Consider the following 18555-nt stretch of genomic DNA (forward strand, 5'->3'; position numbering starts at 1 on the left):
GGTGGGGAGATGGCCAAAGGTAGACACCAAAGAACAAGGGGCCCAATGTTTTCTGTCCCCATTGCTGAAAATGAAGCGTTGGCGAAAACAGTTTCCTCACAACAGTTTCCTTCTCCCCAGTAACCTCTCTGCTGGCTCCCTCTATTTGCTATTTTTCTTCTCAGTTGTCACAGACCCATAGCAAGTACCAGTCACCAATTAAAGTGAGCAGATTAAAGAACAATCCGTGGTTGGACATTTGTAAGAAACAATTTTAGGACAAAGAAATGGAAGAATGACTTTGTGGATAACGTATAAACTTGAGGGCCTTACAACATCACAAAGTGTTCCATGCTGGGATTTTAAATCAGCCTAAACTTCATTCAAACAAATTCTAGAATGAGACTAAGATGCTGGGGCTTTCTGGAGGATGATAAGAAAGCATAGCAAGAGGGTCACCACATTTCACCCTGGGGTCTCAGTTTAGATTACCGTGAGCTCTGTAGTTAAACTGGCCTTCCCAATGATCATTGCGTGGTAAATGCTCTTCTCATGTTTCCTAAGGGGCATGCCAACCAAGGCAAGCGTAGTGTATATAGGCAAGTAGGTGTGAGACGTTTCAGATTTTAGTCTCAGTGAAAAAAGGAGGATTACTCTGTGGCAATTCCAGTCACGAGAATTGGGACCGAACAGAGTAATGCAGGTGGCATATATATAAAGTTGAAGGGGCCCAAGGAAGAGACCATCATGACAGGAAGTGGCTGGTCAGAAAACAGCCAGGGGTTTTCACATTTTATTAGCTACAGCATAGACCCTTGAGCTGCCTCATTCCCTCCCCCCCCCATGGGGTCAGGCCTTCCCAGAAGCCCCTGCCTTGGCTGCCTGGGCCCTCTGGAACTCCTGCTGCAGCTGAGCCAGGGTCTCCCTCTGTTGCTCTGACTGCCGCTCAAGGTCCCGGAGCTGGGATTCGTATCGCTTACTGAAGAGAGGCAAGAGAGACAAGCAAATGAGAAATTGATGGGATTTACTCTTGAGGGTGCTGATGGGTTGGACTCTCCTGGACTCCCCATGGAGGGTTTGAGGAAGCAGATCAGACAGGGCTACCCTGGAACTACTCCAACGGCTCCTCGACATTCTACGCTGGGGGCGTCCGGTGCCTTGCAGGGTGTCAGAACAAAGACTCACATTTCAGCTGTGATATAGTCCAGCCTCTTCCCCACTGTGGCACGAGCCTCTCCCAGCTCCTGTTTGACCAGCACAGGACCCAGAAGTTTAAAGACCACGTTGGATCCATCTAGCAGGGCCAGCTCCTGATGGAGGGATGGGACATACAAGGTCAGAATCACTTCCAGGTCAGGTCCCTTCTGGCCCGGCATATCCCTCTCTCACCTCCTTCACGATATTATTTTCTGTTAGCTGCGCCTCAAGCTTCTGTCTCCCCGACATGGATTTACTCAAGTCTGGGGGTTAGGAAGAAAGGGTTGATTAAACACATCACATGTGCCGCCTGACCCCAATCCTGGTGAGAAGAAAACGGAGCTGAGGAAGTAGACAAGGAGGCGGCAACAGGTCAGTGGGTGGGGACGAGCTCCGAGATGGGGAAGGAGCTGCACGCGGGGCCTCTAGTGGGGCACAACATATTATCTTGGTTTGGCTTTGGGCTGTAAGTGAAGGGTCTGGGGCGAGGCCGCGCCGACGCTGCTCCCTTACCCTTCTGTAGCTGCTGATATTTCTCCACTTCTCCCTGTAGCTTCTTCTGGATTAGCTCAGCCATGGCGGGGACGAAGGCCCGCGGGGAGTGGGAGCGGGCGCTGGGTCTCACTCTGGGAGGTACCTAAACTCCCCTTTCTGGCCCGGCCTGCGGAAAGGACAGCACTCTTGCGAGGCAGCCTCCCAGGGCACCACAGCCTCTCCTCGTCCCAGAGAGCCCTCCACGCAGGCCCCAGGAGGTGGCGGGCGCAGCAAGACCCCAAGCCCCTCAACCGTAACCCAGCCATACTCACGTTCTCGCTTCACTATTACTAAACCTGGAAGTAAACAAAGAATGCTGGGAAAAGAAGGCGCCGGAAGCTGTCTTCTGACGCATGCCGGGAACTGTAGTTTTGGCACGTTTAGTGAACGGTGTTCCCCCAGAAAACTGGACCCGGGAGGTTTTAGGCAAGACAGGGAAACGGAGCTGGAAAAAAAAACTGCACCGTTACTTTGTCCCCAGCCCCAGACTACCTTTCTTTCATTACTCGGGCATAAGCGGCTGCTCGGGATTGCGGAGCCAAGACCTGCCCCGCCCCTCGAGAGAGAGTGGGCCCTCATTCAAGATGGCGCTCAGACGGCTTCAGACCTGGTAAGCACTGATTGGACGAGGGCCGGCGGGCTTCCGGGAGTTTCCGAGCCGTCTGTGGACAGCTGAGAGAAGTTTGCACGTGGGTCGTCGTTCCGGTGGGCTAGATGGAAACAGCCTCCAAACCCGGCAGAGATGTCCAGCCCAAGAAGGCCAGACTTCAGACCAAGAAGAAGGTAGAGACCTCGCTAGGGTGGAAGGGAAATTTTTAGCTGCGGGGTCCCGGGGGTGGGGGGGCGAGGGCTATGGAGTGTTAGAGCTTGTGATCTGCCCGTAGAAACCGCGGAGGTACTGGGAGAAGGAAGCCACTCTGACCGCTGCCGGAGCCTCTCCAGGGCCCCCTCGTAACAAGAAAAGGAATCGAGAGCTCCGCCCCCAGAGGCCAAAGAACATTAACCTCCCAAAAAAGTCTCGGATCCCCGGGAAGCCTCAGTTCCCGAAGAAACCTCGAGAACAGAGAAATCTTGAGCCTCAGAGAAATTTGTCCGGGGTGAGCCTGGGACCTGATAAGGTGGTGGGGCAAGTTGCCTTGTACTTTACAGGTGCGATGGTTGGGGTCAACCCTAACCTGTCTGCTAATTGCTTCCTCCTTCCCCAGGCCCAGGATCCATTTCCAGGCCCTGCTCCCATCCCTGAGGAAGTGGCTCGCAAGTTCCGTCGCATTGACAAATCCAAAAAGGTGAGGACCAGCTGGGAGTGAGGAGGGATTGCAGCTTGGGAGAGCATATGAGTGAGTTGGATGAAGAGGAACTGTGTGACTCTCCTGGCACCCCACATAACACCTGGTTCTTTTTTCATTACTCTCCTGCCAACGCTGGTATAGCTGCCACATTCGAAGTCGAAAACACGAAGCCGACTAGAGGTGGCTGAAGCTGAGGAAGAGGAAATAAGTATTAAAGCTGCTCGTTCTGAACTGCTTCTTGCTGAGGAACCTGGGTAAGTGGATCCTAATGTGGACCTCCCCAGGCCCTGCTTGATGGGGCTTCTCGTTCTCATTTTTACGTTGGTACACCCACCGTGTATTTGTAAGTTTTACTGCAACCCTAGTGCTCACCCTTAGGTTTCTGGAAGGGGAGGATGGGGAGGACACAGCAAAGATACGCCAGGCTGAGATTGTGGAGGCTGTGGATATTGCAAGTGCAGCCAAGGTGAGTCTGAGGTTGGAAAAGGGGCCACTGGTGGCACAGATAGAAGTGGGAACTAGAGGTGGAAATTACCAAGAGGAGCCCATTCTTCCTTGATTTTTTTTTTTTTTTTTCATTTTTCCCTCTCTCAGCATTTTGATTTAAACTTGAGGCAGTTTGGACCCTACAGACTGAATTACTCCCCAGTTGGGAGGTAAGATTGGATATCAGTGACTCTTGAACTAGGATGTGGTTCATCTCCTTAACCATTTCAGCCACACTCACCTCAGCCATATGGTATATGTTTAGGCTGATGAAGTGGGGATGGTTCTGTGATTTGTTTGCATATGAGGGTGAGCATGTAAAGCATCTCCTTATCCGGAGAGGCGGGGCCGGTGGGGGGGAAGACCTCATGGTCTGAGTCAGGGTGCTTCCCTGTGTTGACATGCTGCCTGTCCCCCACCTCCAACAGACACCTGGCTTTTGGAGGGCACCGGGGTCATGTGGCCACCCTTGACTGGGTAACAAAGAGGCTCATGTGTGAGATCAACGTCATGGAGGCAGTGCGGGACATCCGGTCAGTGGGGGTGGGGCATCTCCTTCCTGACTGAATGACAGTCCCTTGACCCTCTTTCCCTCTTAACCACTCTTCTCCTCCTTCCAGGTTTTTGCATTCAGAGGCACTGTTTGCTGTCGCTCAGAATCGCTGGCTTCACATCTATGACAACCAGGGCATCGAGCTCCACTGTATCCGCCGCTGTGACCGAGTCACACGGCTGGAGTTCTTGCCTTTCCATTTCCTTCTGGCCACGGCTGTGAGTGCCTCTGGAGTGAAGAGACTGGGTGGCAGCCCTTGAGAAAACTGTTTCTTCTCTGGGATCTCAGTAGAAGGATGGAGGGCAATCAGGACTCATTCTTTCTCTCTCTCTCAGTCAGAGACAGGGTTTCTGACCTACCTGGATGTGTCAGTGGGAAAGATCGTGGCAGCTCTGAATGCTCGGGCTGGGCGGCTGGACGTCATGACTAAGAACCCTTACAATGCTGTCATCCATCTCGGACACAGCAATGGTTGGTCTCTAGCTGAGCTTTGACTCTTTGACCATCCTGACCTGCTTTGCTTCCTTGTTTGTACTTTGCACGTTCCTTCAAGTAGCCCCTATTCCTCCCTCTCGTTACCTCTTGGTCTTGAGACCCTGTCTTTCCCAGAGGTAATCACCTCAGTGCCTGTTAGTGACTTTGGCTCCTCTCCCCTGACATCTAGGTACTGTGTCCTTATGGAGTCCAGCCATGAAGGAGCCGCTGGCAAAGATTCTCTGTCATCGGGGTGGAGTCCGGGCTGTGGCAGTAGATTCTACAGGCACGTAAGTCACTTGTTTGGTCCTGAGGTGCTGAGAACGTCACAGCTGGGTAGAAAGGTATAGAAGGCAGTGTACCTTTAGGAGCACAGACTCACAGTCAGGCTGTCTAGGTTGTAAATCCTGGTTGGGTAGCCCAGACGGCTCAGTTGGTTAAGTGTTTGACTCTTGATCTATTTCAGGTCTTGGTTTCAGAGTGGTGAGTTCAAAGCCTGTGTTGGTGGAGCCTACTTAAAAAAATAATAATAAAGTAAATAAATCGTGATGGTAGCCACTGACTGACCATGTAAGTGTGGGCACATTCCAGAACCTCTGTGTGCTACATGCTTTCCTTACCCCAAGAGTATGGATGAGTATCTAGCTCAAAGGTAGAAAGCTTTTTCTATAAAGAGCCAAGTAGTAAAGATTTTAGGTTTTGGGATCCCTGGGTGGCGCAGCGGTTTGGCGCCTGCCTTTGGCCCAGGGCGTGATCCTGGAGACCTGGGATCGAATCCCACATCGGGCTCCTGGTGCATGGAGCCTGCTTCTCCCTCGGCCTAGGTCTCTGCCCCTCTCTCTCTCTCTCTCTCTCTGTGACTATCATAAATAAATAAAAATTGAAAACAAAATTTAAACTATTAAAAAAAAAAAAGATTTTAGGTTTTGCTGGCCAAGAGGCAAATTCGAGTGTGTTATATAGGTACTTAAGTAATGAGAAAGCATCACGAATTTTTAAGTGATGAAATTCAAAATATAATAGTTACCGAGTACAGGTAACTATTTTTATAATACAGGTCTACTAATGGGAAGAATTGGATTTCTCTTTTTGAGGATAACATTTTGCTCAGTTGAGGTTCATAGTTAGTGTTCTAAATCAGCAAACTCAGTTGCAAATGTTTATCTGTTAATGTCAGTCTGTGGAGAGATTTTACTTAGTCTTTGAAAACGTCTTTCACACAAGCGATGAGATAGGTGGCACATGAAACACTGTCAAGTTGTAACCATGTCACTGAGTTGTAGTGCACCCACAGTGGTGTAAAGAGATGACATGCCATACGTGATGTTGGGTCTTGACTGCTCTCCCGGGCTGTTGTACAAAGCAGCCACAGAAGAAGCCAAAGAATGAGTGTGATCGTGCTCCAATAAAACTTCCTCTGTGGCCACTGAAATTTGAATCTCCTATATAATTTTCGCCTATTTCAAAATATTTTTGAATTTTTTCCAGGCACTTAAAAAAATGTCCAAAACATTTGGAGCTTGAGGGCCGTCCAGAAGTAGGTGGTGGGCTGGATCTGGCATATGGGCTGTAGGTCCCAAGCCCTGGGGACCTAGACATTAACACGAGTTAAGGCATGGTGCCCAGGGAGCATGGAGCACTGGGTTTCACCATTGGTATCAGAAGTGATCATTCTCTTTAGGCCTGGCTGGTGATGTGAGGGGTAGGAGTGGTGGGCATGCTCTGAATCTCTACTCTTTGGGAGTTTGCAGGTGCCCTGCTGGGCTGTGTGAGGTGTGCGTGCACATGCATGTGTGTGTATGTATTAATGTGTATACCTGGTACACTGTTCCACACAAGTTCCCTCTGATGGGATTAGTTGGTGTTCCTTTAATACCCCTGTTAGGCACTCACATATGAGGACCTGCTGTGGGCTGGACTCTGCTGCAGTTCTGAGGGGTACAGGGATGAAGGGGCCATGGAACTTGCCATGGTGTGGTATTCCACCTTATGAACAGAGACAGGGACTGTAGTTTATGGAAATAATTAGCCAGGAGGTGTATTTAGTTTCTGCTGAGTTGTCTTTTGTCACTTGTCACACCAGACTTAATGTGTCCATCCTGGGATAGGTCAGCCCACTCGCAGATTCCTCCTTGCTAGCTCTCTTTTTACTGTATTTTCCTGTCACCTAGAATTTGACTTCCTGTCACCTGGCTACATAGCCTTATAGTCTTCGGCTATCTGGGTGCTTTCTGAGTGCCCAGGTTCTGCTCCTTGCTTTGGTGACAGAACTTCATTACTGCCTGTGACCCATGAAGTCTTGGCTGCTTTCCTCCCGAGAGCCCCTCCAAGGTCTATTTCTCTCCGTCCTTGCTGTCTCCTGTGAACACCCACGATGCTCACAGCCACTTTCCAGACTCTGGTTCTTCTTCCTCGAGGCGTGGCCTAGGCTGACTTTCCCACAAGCTACTTGGCTGACTTTCCCACAAGCTACTTACCTCCTTTTATACTGCTGCACCGGAATCTTCTACATGAAGTATAAACTATGTAACTTTATTTTTAAGTAGTCTTAAAGTCAGGAAAGGTTTTAAAGAAAGTCGGGTTTTGGGCAGCCCTGGTAGCTCAGCGGTTTGGCGCCGCCTTCAGCCCCGGTGTGATCCTGGAGACCCAGGATCGAGTCCCACGTCAGGCTCCCTGCACGGAGCCTGCTTCTCCCTCTGCCTGTGTCTCTGCCTCTATCTCTCTCTGTGTGTCTCTCGTGAATAAATAAATAAAATCTTAAAAAAAAAAAAAAAAAAGTTGGGTTTTATGAAAACCTTCCACATGCTCAGACCCTCTTTGTTCTCCACAATTGTTGTATCTTTGGAGACAAGTGATTTGCTTCAACCATTTTTATTCTATATTTTTGCCAACCTGGCTTTAGGAGAGTGCCTTCTGTGGGCCACTGAATCTAAGCTGTGGTTTGCCTTCCCTCTGGGCTGCTGTGGTCAGGTACTGCTGTGCCCAAGGCCTCACCCCTTAAGTTCCCTGAGATTTGGTCAACCCCTTGAGAACAGCTCTGGTCCTTGATCTTGAGCCCACCTCTTCTTATCTCTGGTCCTCCTCAGGAGTGCTTCAGACAAGCCACAGGGGCTCCAGAGATGAGGCTTACTGTCTGCCTTACGAGGCATTCTGGGAGCTTGCAGTAGGATTGGATTGGATTCTCAGAGCCAAATTGTTGTCTGCCAGTTTAGAAGTGTGGTAGTGTACCCTGGATATCTTCTGGCCAATGGGCTGGTGGTATTTGTGCAGGGGATCCCAAAGGTGGGTATGTGTGGGGAGAGAAGCTAGCATGTGCCCTTGTGTTGTGGGTTGAATGAAAGGTATGACCCCGTGTCTCGGGAGCCGTCAGTAATTCCTGGTTAGCACTGATGTCTTTCCATCTGTTGGAGCTGGGGTCCTGATTGTCTTGTCGTGTCTGGAGTCATATCCAGCTGGGCCTCTCTTCAGCCCCATCACAGGGTTAGTCCCTCTCGTAGGAGCCCTTCAGTCCCCTCTTCTGGGGTTCCCAGCCAAAGCTAAGAAGAGAGTCCATGGCCTATTGGCAAAATTACATCCCCTGGCCTGCCTGGTCTTCCGTCAGCCTCTGTCTCTGAGGAACAACTTGAACATAGAAACTCCTAAGCTCTGAAAACAGACAAAACCTCTGTGCCTTCCCTTCTTCTGGGGAGACACAGGGTGGGGCAGGATCCTCCAGCACGTTATGTCATTGCTTCCTCAGCTTCTCTCAGGTCCTTGCAGTCTTCAGCTTATGGTCTCAATGCCAGAGAGTAGTGTTGATGACTCAGGGTTGGGTCTTCAGTCTCAGTTTAAAGAGCCCCCTGAATCTGTCTCCTCGTCATCCTCCTGACCACATGTCCCTCCAGTCCTGAAAGCAGACCTCTGCTTCCATCTTACCACCTCCACACTCTGATGTTCATTCATTTTACCTGCTGTATATGTTTCTTGGTTTTCTTGAGAATGAGCTAGAACAGCTCTAATCCCAGTTTTATTATGAAGTCCTCCCTGACCACTGTTGTCAATCCTTCTCTTTGCTGAGCCACTGCACTGTGTGTGTGCTAGAACATCACGTTTTGGTATAGATGGGCCTGTGCACCGTAAACTTTGGTCAAGAGGACAAACAGAAGGGTCTTGAATTCTAGCCTGACGTGAATTCCAGCTCTACCATACCATTCACCCTAGTCTCCTTTCTCTGAGCTTGTTTCCCTATCTGTAAAAGGGGAATAAAAGTTGTTTTTCCCCAACAAGACTTCATGCCCGCACTTGGCCATAGCCCTGCTCAGTAAGCCCACACGACAGATTAATTGACCTCTTCTCCGCCAGGTACATGGCCACTTCTGGCCTGGACCACCAGCTGAAGATCTTTGACCTCCGAGGGATGTTCCAGCCTCTGAGTGCTCGGACCCTGCCCCAGGGAGCGGGGCACCTGGCCTTTTCTCAGCGGGGACTGCTGGCTGCGGGCATGAGTGACGTGGTCAACATATGGATGGGGCAGGGCATGGCCAGCCCCCCGTCCCTGGAGCAGCCTTACCTCACCCATCGGCTCTCAGGCCACGTGCATGGTCTTCATTTCTGCCCCTTTGAAGATGTGCTGGGGCTGGGGCACAGTGGGGGCATCACCAGCATGCTGGTCCCTGGTGAGTAGGCTAGGGGATGGGATCCACGTGGATGAACTCTGGTTGGAAGTTTGGGTTTGCTCAAGACAGCCAAGAGCAAAGGGCTTGGTGGAGCTGGAGCTGCTGGACTGGGTTCTTTTTATGGCTCCATGCTTCTCCCTTCCTCCAGGGGCTGCTGAGCCCAATTTTGATGGCCTGGAGAATAACCCTTACAGGAGCCAGAAGCAGCGCCAGGAGTGGGAGGTGAAGGCCCTGCTGGAGAAGGTGAGCCTGTGCTGTGTGTGCTTTGGGCTGGGGTTGGGGAAAGCTTCCCGTGTCCCAAGTCTTGGGAAGAGTGGGATTCAGCAGCGCCCTGGCCTCTGTCCTTCTTTGGGTCACTCTCCTATGGCTCTTGACCTGTTCTTGTCCCTTTGTGACACCTCAGGTGCCTGCAGAGCTCATTTGTCTGGATCCAAGAGCCCTGGCAGAGGTTGATGTCATCTCTTTGGAGCAAGAAAAGAAGGAGCGGATAGAGAGACTGGTATGGAGCAAGGCCCTGGTGCTCAAACCTTTCTCACCTCTACAACTTCCCTCCCCCATGCTGTGTCCCCAGAAGTATGGCACAGGAGATGGGGGCTGCCACAGTTCTTGGCCTCTGAGACTGTTCTAGGTTTCACCCTTGTCCCTCCCTTAGGGCTACGACCCTGAAGCCAAGGCTCCCTTCCAGCCAAAGCCAAAGCAGAAGGGCCGCAGCTCGACAGCAAGCCTGGTGAAGAGGAGGAGGAAGGTCATGGATAAGGAGCACCGGGTAAATGATCATTGCGGGGGGGGCTAGGCATCCTACTTGGCTGCATCCTCCTGCTAGTGCCTCTGCCATTGCCAGCCTGACACATCTCATCTTGCCCCCTCTCCCTACCCAGGACAAAGTCCGGCAGAGCCTTGAGCAACAGCCACAGAAGCAAGAGAAGAAAGCCAAGCCCCTGAAGGCCCGGCCATCTGCCCTGGACAGATTTGTACGCTGAGCCGTGCTCCAGGATGGCCTGAGAATGCCATCTGTCCCCATGATTGCCTCTGGGGAAATGACCCTGTTCCTTGGAATAAGGAGAGGGCACTGTGCCCCTTCCTCAGCTGGAGAGAGACTGCTGGCTCTGGGGCAGGGTTGGTATTAAAGAAGAAAGTAGTTTTGTTTTGTTTTTTTTGGATAATGTGTGTAGATCGTCCTGGGGACCTGTTCCCCTCCCTTTGCCCAGCATGGGACTACTCTAGGAACTGAGGGGGTCGTGGTATCCTGCTTTTACCCTCACCCCCTATCTTGTCACTATGACCTCAGCCTTGTTCCTTAGGGGCCTTCCTCTTTCCCATGTCCCTGGAGATGTCCTTCCCATCCAGAATGGTCTGGCAGCCTCCAGGCTCCCCAGGTTTGCGTTGTTAGACTCCTGGTGAGGACTACGCTGCACTCGAAGAGGTAGACAGACAAGTTTATTGAGGAGCTTGTGCCCCTTCCCCGCCATAGCTGGAGAGAACAATCCCGGCATTGTTTTGCTCTTCCTGGTGACCATCACTAGGTCTGGCAGGCCAGGCCCCTGGATTTCTCCTGTGTCCCTCCATCTTCAGTGATAGATGGAGCATTTGATAGAGGAAACCGATCAGCTGCAGCCAGTCAGGGCCCCCTGTGTTGGGCCTGGGCCAGAGAAGGTTGTGGGTGTGCTGGCTCGACCCTCAGCTCCTCACTCCTCTACTATGGCACTCTCAGCTATGAAGCCAGGCTATTACCCGACATCGCAGGATGCCCAAAACTTCCTGAAGCCAGGAACAGAAGGGTGCAGTCCTTTCCCCGTCAGAGCCGCCCACCAGCTTCCAGGCTTCCTGCATCTTCCAGGGGTCCAGTTTGTGGGATGTCAGCAGGAATTTCCCATAGCAGCACCGGTCCAAGGGGTAGTGGGTGGCCCCAGCCAGTTTAACACAGTGGGTTGGGGTGAGACCTCCTCGTCGGGCGCTCACCCCCACAAAGACATCCTCCAGTGGCAGAGGGGGTGCCCGGCTGGCCACTTTTAGGATGAGCTGCACAGCAGAAGCTGACAGCACGTACCCTGTACCAGAGGCATAGGGTGGAAAGGGGCCCCAGGTGGGAGGCCACTGCTCCTCCGATATCTGGTGCTTGCTCCCTGGTGTCCGAGAGGGGTGCACCCGCCAGTGCACACGGCCCAGATACAGAAGAGGCATTGGCTGGCTCTTCAAGATGGGCCTTTCTTCCCACTCTTTATCTCCAGCCTTAACTGCTCTTGGAGGCTCCTTGCCCTTCTCCCATTGTTCCCAATGGCCCCCTCGCCGAATCAGCTCTGATACCAGTTCGGGGACGTTGACAAACACATCATCATCTGTCTTGAGGATGTAGCGGGCCATAGAACAGTGTTTGTCTGCCCAGTTCAGCCCACTGAGGGTCTTGAGAGTAAGGTTACGGTAGGAATCCCGGAAGGCCGCCTGTAAGATGTCCCCCTGGGCCGCTGCCTCCCGTACTAGGTCGATGTCGTGGGGTTCCTTGGTAGGATGCCACAAGCTTGGCTCTCCCAAAAGAAAGAGAATCTGCACCCGGAACCCTTGGGCCTCGCGCAGCCCGCCCCACGAAGCCCGAATGGCATTTCTTTGGTTCAGGTTCTCTGGGGCCGTGCACACCAGGATGAGCAGAAAGGGTGGGGAGCCGGGACCCCCGCACGCCTTCTCATTGGGAATCAGGAGGCGGGGCAGGGCCAGGGGCGGCCCCGGGGAGGCGGGAGCCGGGCTCAGGGAGGCCAGAGAGAGGCTCAGCAGCTCCTCCCCGATGCCCGAGGGCCCAAAGAGGGTCCAGATAATCACCAGCAGCAGGGCAGCAAGGAGAAGGCGCCGAAAGAGGCTGAGGGGCATGGCGTGGGGTAATCAGAAGCGACCTGGAGGGAAACACGAAGGCGGTTAGCGGGAGGAAGCCCCGGGTCCCTAACCGGCTACGCCTAGGCTGGAGCGGGCGGCTGGAGCGCGCGGCGGGTACCGGTGCCGGAGGGGGCCGCAGCCAGGACTGCGGGAGGTTACCTCGTCGGGGCCCCGCCGCCCGAGCTCGGCTCCGAGATTAAGCTGCAGCGCCGGCCGCCCCTCCCCCGCCCGCGGTGGCGGCTGGGCCCGCCTCCCTCCCGGGGAGGGCGTGGGGCCGCGCGCACACCCGCCTCCCGGAAGCCGCTCCGAAGCTTCGCGGCTGCGGCGGACGCGGTACGGCAGGCGGAGCACCGGCGGCGGGAGCGGAGTCCGGAGCAGCGTTCCGCGGACGCAGAGCAGCCTCCCGGTGGCGGCGAACCTCTTCAGCCACACGCGCGCCCCCTTGCTGGGCCGCGGAGCTCAGCTCTTCCGGGTCAGAGATTTGGAGGATTTTATCCCTACCGGCAGCCCGCGACTTCCGGCCTCCGCGGGCCTGTTTTTTTTTTTTAAAGCAAGCCAGGGGCGCCTAAGGCCTGTAAATACCCCCCAGGCCATCCAGTGCTCAGGGTAGACACGCCCGCCACGCCGCTGCGCAAACCTCTGGGGACCTCCGTTGTCTACAAACGGGCTTGGGGTCACCCTCAAGGTCGAGTGATTTTTAATTTACCTCTAACGTTAGTGGGCAGGCGCCACAGGGTCGCTTCAGGTAGGGCGGCGATTGGCAATGCCACGGCTTCAGCCCACACCCGGGGCAGCTTAATGAGGCCACCCCACAAGAGGACAAACAGCCACAGGGCCCGGTTTGATAGCCCCCCCCCCCCCCCCCCCCGCCAGGAGAAAGAAGAGAAACACACAGAAGGAAGCCTTAGGTGTATAAACGATTTATTAACAAGACAAGGCCTACAGGTTTATTTCTTCTTGGACACACCCACGGTGCGACCACGGCGCCCTGTGGTCTTGGTGTGCTGGCCTCGGACACGAAGTCTGCAGGTGAGAAAACAGAAGGGCCACAGGTTATACACAATGCGAAGGAAGGAGGCAGAGCATGGCAAAGCTCTGGGAGCCTAGGGGCAGGGAGGGACCCCCACTCACCCCCAAAAGTGGCGCAGCCCCCTGTGGGCTCGAATCTTCTTCAGTCTCTCCAGGTCTTCACGAAGTTTGTTGTCCAGACCATTGGCCAGGACCTGGATTTGGAAGAGGGGGTGAAGAATGTTTATCCTCTGACCTCCTAGGACAAATTCTGACTAGACACACCCTGCCTCTTATCTCTCCCATCTTAATACACACCTGGCTGTACTTTCCATCCTTTACATCCTTTTGTCTGTTCAAAAACCAGTCAGGGATCTTATACTGGCGTGGATTCTGCATAATAGTGATCACACGTTCCACCTGGCAGGCAGGACAAAAAGTCAGGTACAGGCTTCCCTTCCAAGGCAGGCCCCAATCCAACCCGCCCTCCCTCCTCACCTCATCCTCAGTGAGCTCTCCTGCTCTCTTGGTGAGATCGATGTCTGCTTTCCTCAATACCACATGAGCATATCTTCGCCCCACACCCTGTGGAGAGGTTTTGGAATTGGGGTTGAGTCTGTTTTTGGTTCCCTTTATAGCCCGACTATTCAAAGAGGACACAAAGGTAGGGCCTGCAACCACCCAGTGTGATACTTTTCTAAATACAGAATCTAACTATTAAATACTTTTTCAGGGGTAGGTCGGGCAAAAAAAAAGAATCTTTTTTCACACTGCTCAGCATATATAGCCATCAGATGTTGACTGTTAAAGACACTTGCAACAGCACCTAAGAACAGTACAGTATCTTCTAGTCTCTGCATTGTGGAGGACAAAGGGCTTGGCTCTCAAAACTGATGGGTACCATCTCAAAACTGATGTGGTGCTCTGGGTCTGTAAAGGTCATAATTCTTTGGGCAGATCACCCCATCGCCATCATGAACAGTTTCCCAAGATCACAAACTTGATTTTGTCAGTGTCCGGAGATGACCAGGGAAAAGGGAGCTAAGTGCCCAAACGAAACTGAAAAGGAACTAATGCTTAAACTGGTGGCACTGTCAGCACCAATACCGGTTCTCCTTGCTACCTGAACTCATGAAGAAAACACACATGAATTGTGAAGAATGATGTGCTGGGTTGAATAGTACTGCCCACCTACCCCAACAGGTCCATCTAGAATCCCAGGATGTGACCTTAATAGGGCCATTGCAAATATAATTAGTTACAGTGAGGTTACACTGGATTATGACAGGCCCCGAATCCAATATCTGGTATCTTTTTAAAAGGAGAGGACACAAAGTAGAAGGCCATGTGATAGGAGAAATGATGCAGCTAACAAAAGCAACAGAAAGGATAACCTTGGGTGACAGCCACCAGAACATAGGATTCCCAGAAGAGCATGGCCTTGCTGACACTTTGATTTTCTATGTTTGGCATCCAGAACTATGGTAGTTTTTGTTGTTTTAAACCAACAAGTCTGTGGTAACTTGTTTCAGCAGCCTCAAGAAATGGAGAGATATTTCCTCTGTGTAAAAAGTGACCTAGGGGGCACCTGGGTTGGTTAAGCATCTGCCTTTCAGTTCAGGTCAGGATCTCATGGTCCTAGGATTAGGGCCATGCAGGACTCCCTGCTCAGTGGTCAATCTGCTTTTCCCCCTCCCCACCAAATAAAAATCTAAAAAAAAAAAAAAAAAAAAAATTGACCTAGAAAATCAAATTACAGGTTGATTCAGAAGAGATTAGGTCTCTTGGACACGTGGGTAGTTTATTCAGTTAGGTGTCCTACTCGTGATTTCAGCTCAGGTCATGATCTCAGGATTTTGAGATTGAGCTTCATGCTGGGTTTTCTTCAGCATTCGGATTCTTTCTTCCTCTGCCCCTCTGCTCACACATATACTCTCTCTCAAATCTTAAAAACAAAACCCTGAAACCCAAAAACAACATTAGAGTTTATAGATAAAATAGTATGTCTGAGATTTAGATTTTCTTTTAAAAAGACTTTTATTTATTCATGAGACAGAACCAGGCTCCCTGCAGCGAACTGGATCTGGGACTCGATCCCAGCACTCTGCGATCACAACCCAAGCCAAAGGCAGATGCTCAACCTCTGAGCCGCCCAGGTGGCCCTGAGATTTACTTTTAAATGATAGTGAATATAGATGAAACAAGATTGCAAGTTTTTAGCTAGGTGATATTCATAGGGGCTAATTTTCTTCCCTCTACTTTCAAACGTTTTAATTTTTCCATAATAAAGTTTTTAAAAAGTTGCTGTAAACTACCTTAAAAAAAAAAAAAAAAGTAGGCTCCATGCCCAGCATGGACTCTGACTCTGAGATTAAGACCTGAGCTAAAATGAAGAGACAGATGCTTAACTGACAGAGCCACCCTAAGTGGCTAAGATTTTTGATAGCGTTGTTTGCTGACTGATACGGACCTGCCAACTTTCTAAATTAGATCCCTTTTCCAAGGGGACCACCTGTTTCCTCCATCCATAAGGGTAAGTATATTCAGGGGACCATCTCTCTTATGCCCAACTCCAACCTCTCCCTTCCAGGTTTCCAAATAACCCATAGAGCAGTGTCACCCTGATTTAGAGAAGGGCAGAAGACCAGCCAACCTTAAATAGCCATAGCGAAAAGTCTACAAGTAGAAACAAAACAATTAGGAAGGGATCACAGGATAAAATAATCTTAATAGGATCTGTATTCTCGCTCATTCTCTTCTACTTACTGTCAACTTCCACTCCATTCTTCATCCTTCCCTAGGCAATTAATCTTGCTTACCACTCTTTAACCACATCTTTTGAGGAATCCCTCCCCATCCCCAGCTCCCCACACTGCACTTTGTTCCAGTTTCCAAGTATTACCCCTCCTCCTTTCCGGATCCTTAACAACAACAAAAAAAGACCCCCTCCTGTTCAAGCTTCAGTTCTATTATCAGAGGAAGAGCTACCTCAATTTGCTGGCTCTCCACACAATCAGCAATAATCTCTGTATAATCTATCTCTAGGGATAACCTTTCCCAGTGATAAGCATCGGGATCCCTAAGAGACTTATTACAAAGTTCATAAAGTACCTTAAAGTCCTTTGGTTAAATTGTTTTAAGTGGATTACAAAGGCTATGACATATTTAATGAAAGTAAATACAAATCCAATTAATTTTCAGAAACAAAGAGAAAGGGTTTAACACAAGCATCCCACTAACTGCAACCATCTTCAATACAGGTACACCTTGTTTAAGGACGCTGTGCAGATACCCTGGTTTTGTTTACAAACTGAAGGCTTGCGGCAAATCCTGTGTCAAGTCTCAGTGCCATTTTTCCAACAGCATTTGCTCACTATGTGCTCATGGCACTCTGGTAATTCTCACGTTATTTCAAACCTTTTAATTATTTTATGTTATAGTGACTTGTGATCATGGCTCCTCGAAAGCTCACAATGATATGCATTTTTTAGCAATAAAGTATTTTTAAATTAAAGCATGTGCTTTTAAAAGACATAATGCATTACTACACATTCAATACTGAAATACTGATTAGAGTAAATATAACTTGCATATGCACTGGGAAACCAAAATATTTGACCCACTTTATTGCCTAGAACTGAACCTACAATATAGACCTGTGATATGCAGGTCTATTCACTATCCCATTTAAGCCTCATAGCAATCTTTAAAAGTACTAGTATATTTTATATTGCCTTACTAGTTTCAAAAAAACAGAAAAAAGCAATCTTCTTATTTACCATTTAAGAACAAGTGAAAATTGTACATCCTGCAATAAAACAAAAGAACCAAAGAAATCTGATCAATCTTATGAACCAAAGCTAGAACATATAGCTTTGATTGGTCAAGTTACCTAATACTTATGTTTCCTTTAAATTCTTTGAAACCAGGCTACAGCATCCCTGGATCCATTTCTAACATTTCATGAGCACCTATTATGCACCAGGAGCTGGGAACTGTGAACAAAATAGGACTACCCCGTTTTGTTCAGTTCTATCCCTGTCTATCCCTGCTCCCACGGTGTCCACACACTGGCAAAACCACATTCAACCATATCCACAATTAATATACTAACAAAAACAAAACAAAATGATGGAATGACCCCAACTGGAAGGCCAGTTCATTAGGTCAGTGAAAGAAAACACCCAAACTTATGCTCACCGACCTAAGGCATAATATGAGCCAAATACCGATGGTTCCTATGAGGTAGAAAGGGGAAATGCATTGTATTCACCTCTGACATTGGAATAAATACTGTTCACGATGTAATGATACTCCTCCCACTTCCTAACTATAGGTTTCTTCACACTTGGCAGTCTGTTGGCATTTCGACTACCCACCATGTATGATTACAAAATTTCTAGGGCATGTAGATCACAGGAAGGGTAGCTGTCACGATGCTCTGCAGTGGGGAGCAGAAGCAGAAACCAAACCTAGAACGAACTTCACAGGATGACAACAGGTGACGGTCCAACAAACTTTTAGTGAATTCTAGAAGCCGAGGGAACCCACTCCCCATCTAGAGTATCTTGGCTTGATGTGCGACTCTTCTCTGGCTTTCATTACTTACCTTTTGGTGGAAATGATGTAAGAGACCAGAGGACTAGTCACTCTTTTAACCGTTCTTTAGTTTACCCAGCAGCTAAGGTGATCTGGTTGGGACATGTCTCCTGGACCCTTCCTCACTTACAGCTATCCTGTCTCATTTACAGGCTCCGTTCCTTACCCTACCTTACCTTAATTGCTGTGATGGCAAAGGCTATTTTCCGCCGCCCATCGATATTGGTGTTAAGTACTCGCAAAATGTGCTGGAACTTCTCAGGGATCACTAGAGACTGGCAGAGACAGGGGGAGAAACAGGACACCGTCAACCACCATCAAACAGTAACGTCAAGAGGAACGTCCGGGTTGTCACACCGGGAGCAACAACCCTCCCCCCTTCAGTCCCGCTCGCAAAACCTTAAGTGTTCAAGCTCGGGAAAACGCAACCTCTGGGAGGGGGCAAGTCTTCTGCCCGTTCCCAAAAGTACACTGAGAGGCGGAGACCTCAGGTCCCCATTCACGCCCAAGCCTTTTCGCCGGTTTCGAGTGACTCTTCCTCTGGCCTACTCCACAGAACTGGAAGTCCTCAGTCATTCCTTCCCAGGGGTGCGCTCCAAAGATTCACACAGAAAGTTGCTAACCCCTAAAACAGGGCGTTTTCTGATCCCTAACAGCAGACTTTCCGTGTCCCGGTTCCGATGTCGCCGGATCCCCGCACGAAATCCACTCTTACCATGGCAGCAGCCTCTGCAGCGGCGTGCGGGCCTCCCGTGGAAGAGAGAACGGAAGTGACATACTAGGCTTATATAGCTATCAGCGGAAGAGGCGGAGCGATCACGCAGGAGCGCTTCCGGAAGCCGCTGGTGCCAGAACTAATTCAACTATGAGAATCTCTCTTCTTTACCAGAACTTCCGGTGCGGCCTCTCTTTACATGTT

The 18555-nt window shown here is 50.4% G+C and overlaps 4 protein-coding genes across 6 annotated transcripts; 1 reads left to right on the forward strand and 3 right to left on the reverse strand.

Annotated features, from left to right (window-relative positions):
* Positions 1 to 737: 737 nt before the first annotated feature.
* On the reverse strand, positions 738 to 2311 carry PFDN6 (prefoldin subunit 6). Of its 2 annotated transcripts, none has more exons than XM_072833496.1 (5): positions 2203 to 2311; positions 1690 to 1837; positions 1369 to 1439; positions 1165 to 1289; positions 738 to 958 (listed from the first exon to the last, which is right to left on the reverse strand). In XM_072833496.1, the coding sequence occupies exons 2-5, from the start codon at positions 1751 to 1753 to the stop codon at positions 829 to 831; spliced, it is 390 nt and encodes a 129-aa protein (XP_072689597.1). In that variant the 5' UTR covers positions 1754 to 1837; positions 2203 to 2311; the 3' UTR covers positions 738 to 828. The 2 variants fall into 2 exon arrangements, with proteins under 2 accessions (XP_072689597.1, XP_072689596.1); XM_072833495.1 differs by lacking the exon at positions 2203 to 2311 and adding an exon at positions 1983 to 2117.
* Positions 2293 to 10307, forward strand: WDR46 (WD repeat domain 46). The gene is made up of 15 exons (XM_072833488.1): positions 2293 to 2493; positions 2595 to 2807; positions 2916 to 2996; positions 3141 to 3253; positions 3378 to 3465; positions 3594 to 3655; positions 3914 to 4018; positions 4106 to 4256; positions 4374 to 4509; positions 4703 to 4802; positions 8854 to 9167; positions 9316 to 9410; positions 9571 to 9666; positions 9820 to 9933; positions 10046 to 10307. Exons 1-15 carry the CDS (start codon positions 2425 to 2427, stop codon positions 10145 to 10147), a joined length of 1839 nt encoding a protein of 612 aa, XP_072689589.1. The 5' UTR covers positions 2293 to 2424; the 3' UTR covers positions 10148 to 10307.
* A 284-nt stretch (positions 10308 to 10591) lies between these two features.
* On the reverse strand, positions 10592 to 12481 carry B3GALT4 (beta-1,3-galactosyltransferase 4). Of its 2 annotated transcripts, none has more exons than XM_072833493.1 (2): positions 12316 to 12481; positions 10592 to 12049 (listed from the first exon to the last, which is right to left on the reverse strand). In XM_072833493.1, the coding sequence occupies exon 2, from the start codon at positions 12024 to 12026 to the stop codon at positions 10875 to 10877; it is 1152 nt and encodes a 383-aa protein (XP_072689594.1). In that variant the 5' UTR covers positions 12027 to 12049; positions 12316 to 12481; the 3' UTR covers positions 10592 to 10874. The 2 variants fall into 2 exon arrangements, with proteins under 2 accessions (XP_072689594.1, XP_072689593.1); XM_072833492.1 differs by having other exon boundaries at positions 12189 to 12325.
* Positions 12482 to 12933: 452 nt separating this feature from the next.
* Positions 12934 to 18483, reverse strand: RPS18 (ribosomal protein S18). Its single transcript, XM_072833494.1, has 6 exons — positions 18352 to 18483; positions 17813 to 17911; positions 13536 to 13622; positions 13356 to 13457; positions 13161 to 13252; positions 12934 to 13052 (listed from the first exon to the last, which is right to left on the reverse strand). Exons 1-6 carry the CDS (start codon positions 18352 to 18354, stop codon positions 12977 to 12979), a joined length of 459 nt encoding a protein of 152 aa, XP_072689595.1. The 5' UTR covers positions 18355 to 18483; the 3' UTR covers positions 12934 to 12976.
* Between the last annotated feature and the right edge of the window lie 72 nt (positions 18484 to 18555).

This window comes from Canis lupus, chromosome 7, assembly GCF_048164855.1.
Source record: "Canis lupus baileyi chromosome 7, mCanLup2.hap1, whole genome shotgun sequence".
Classification (NCBI taxonomy): Eukaryota; Metazoa; Chordata; class Mammalia; order Carnivora; family Canidae; genus Canis; species Canis lupus.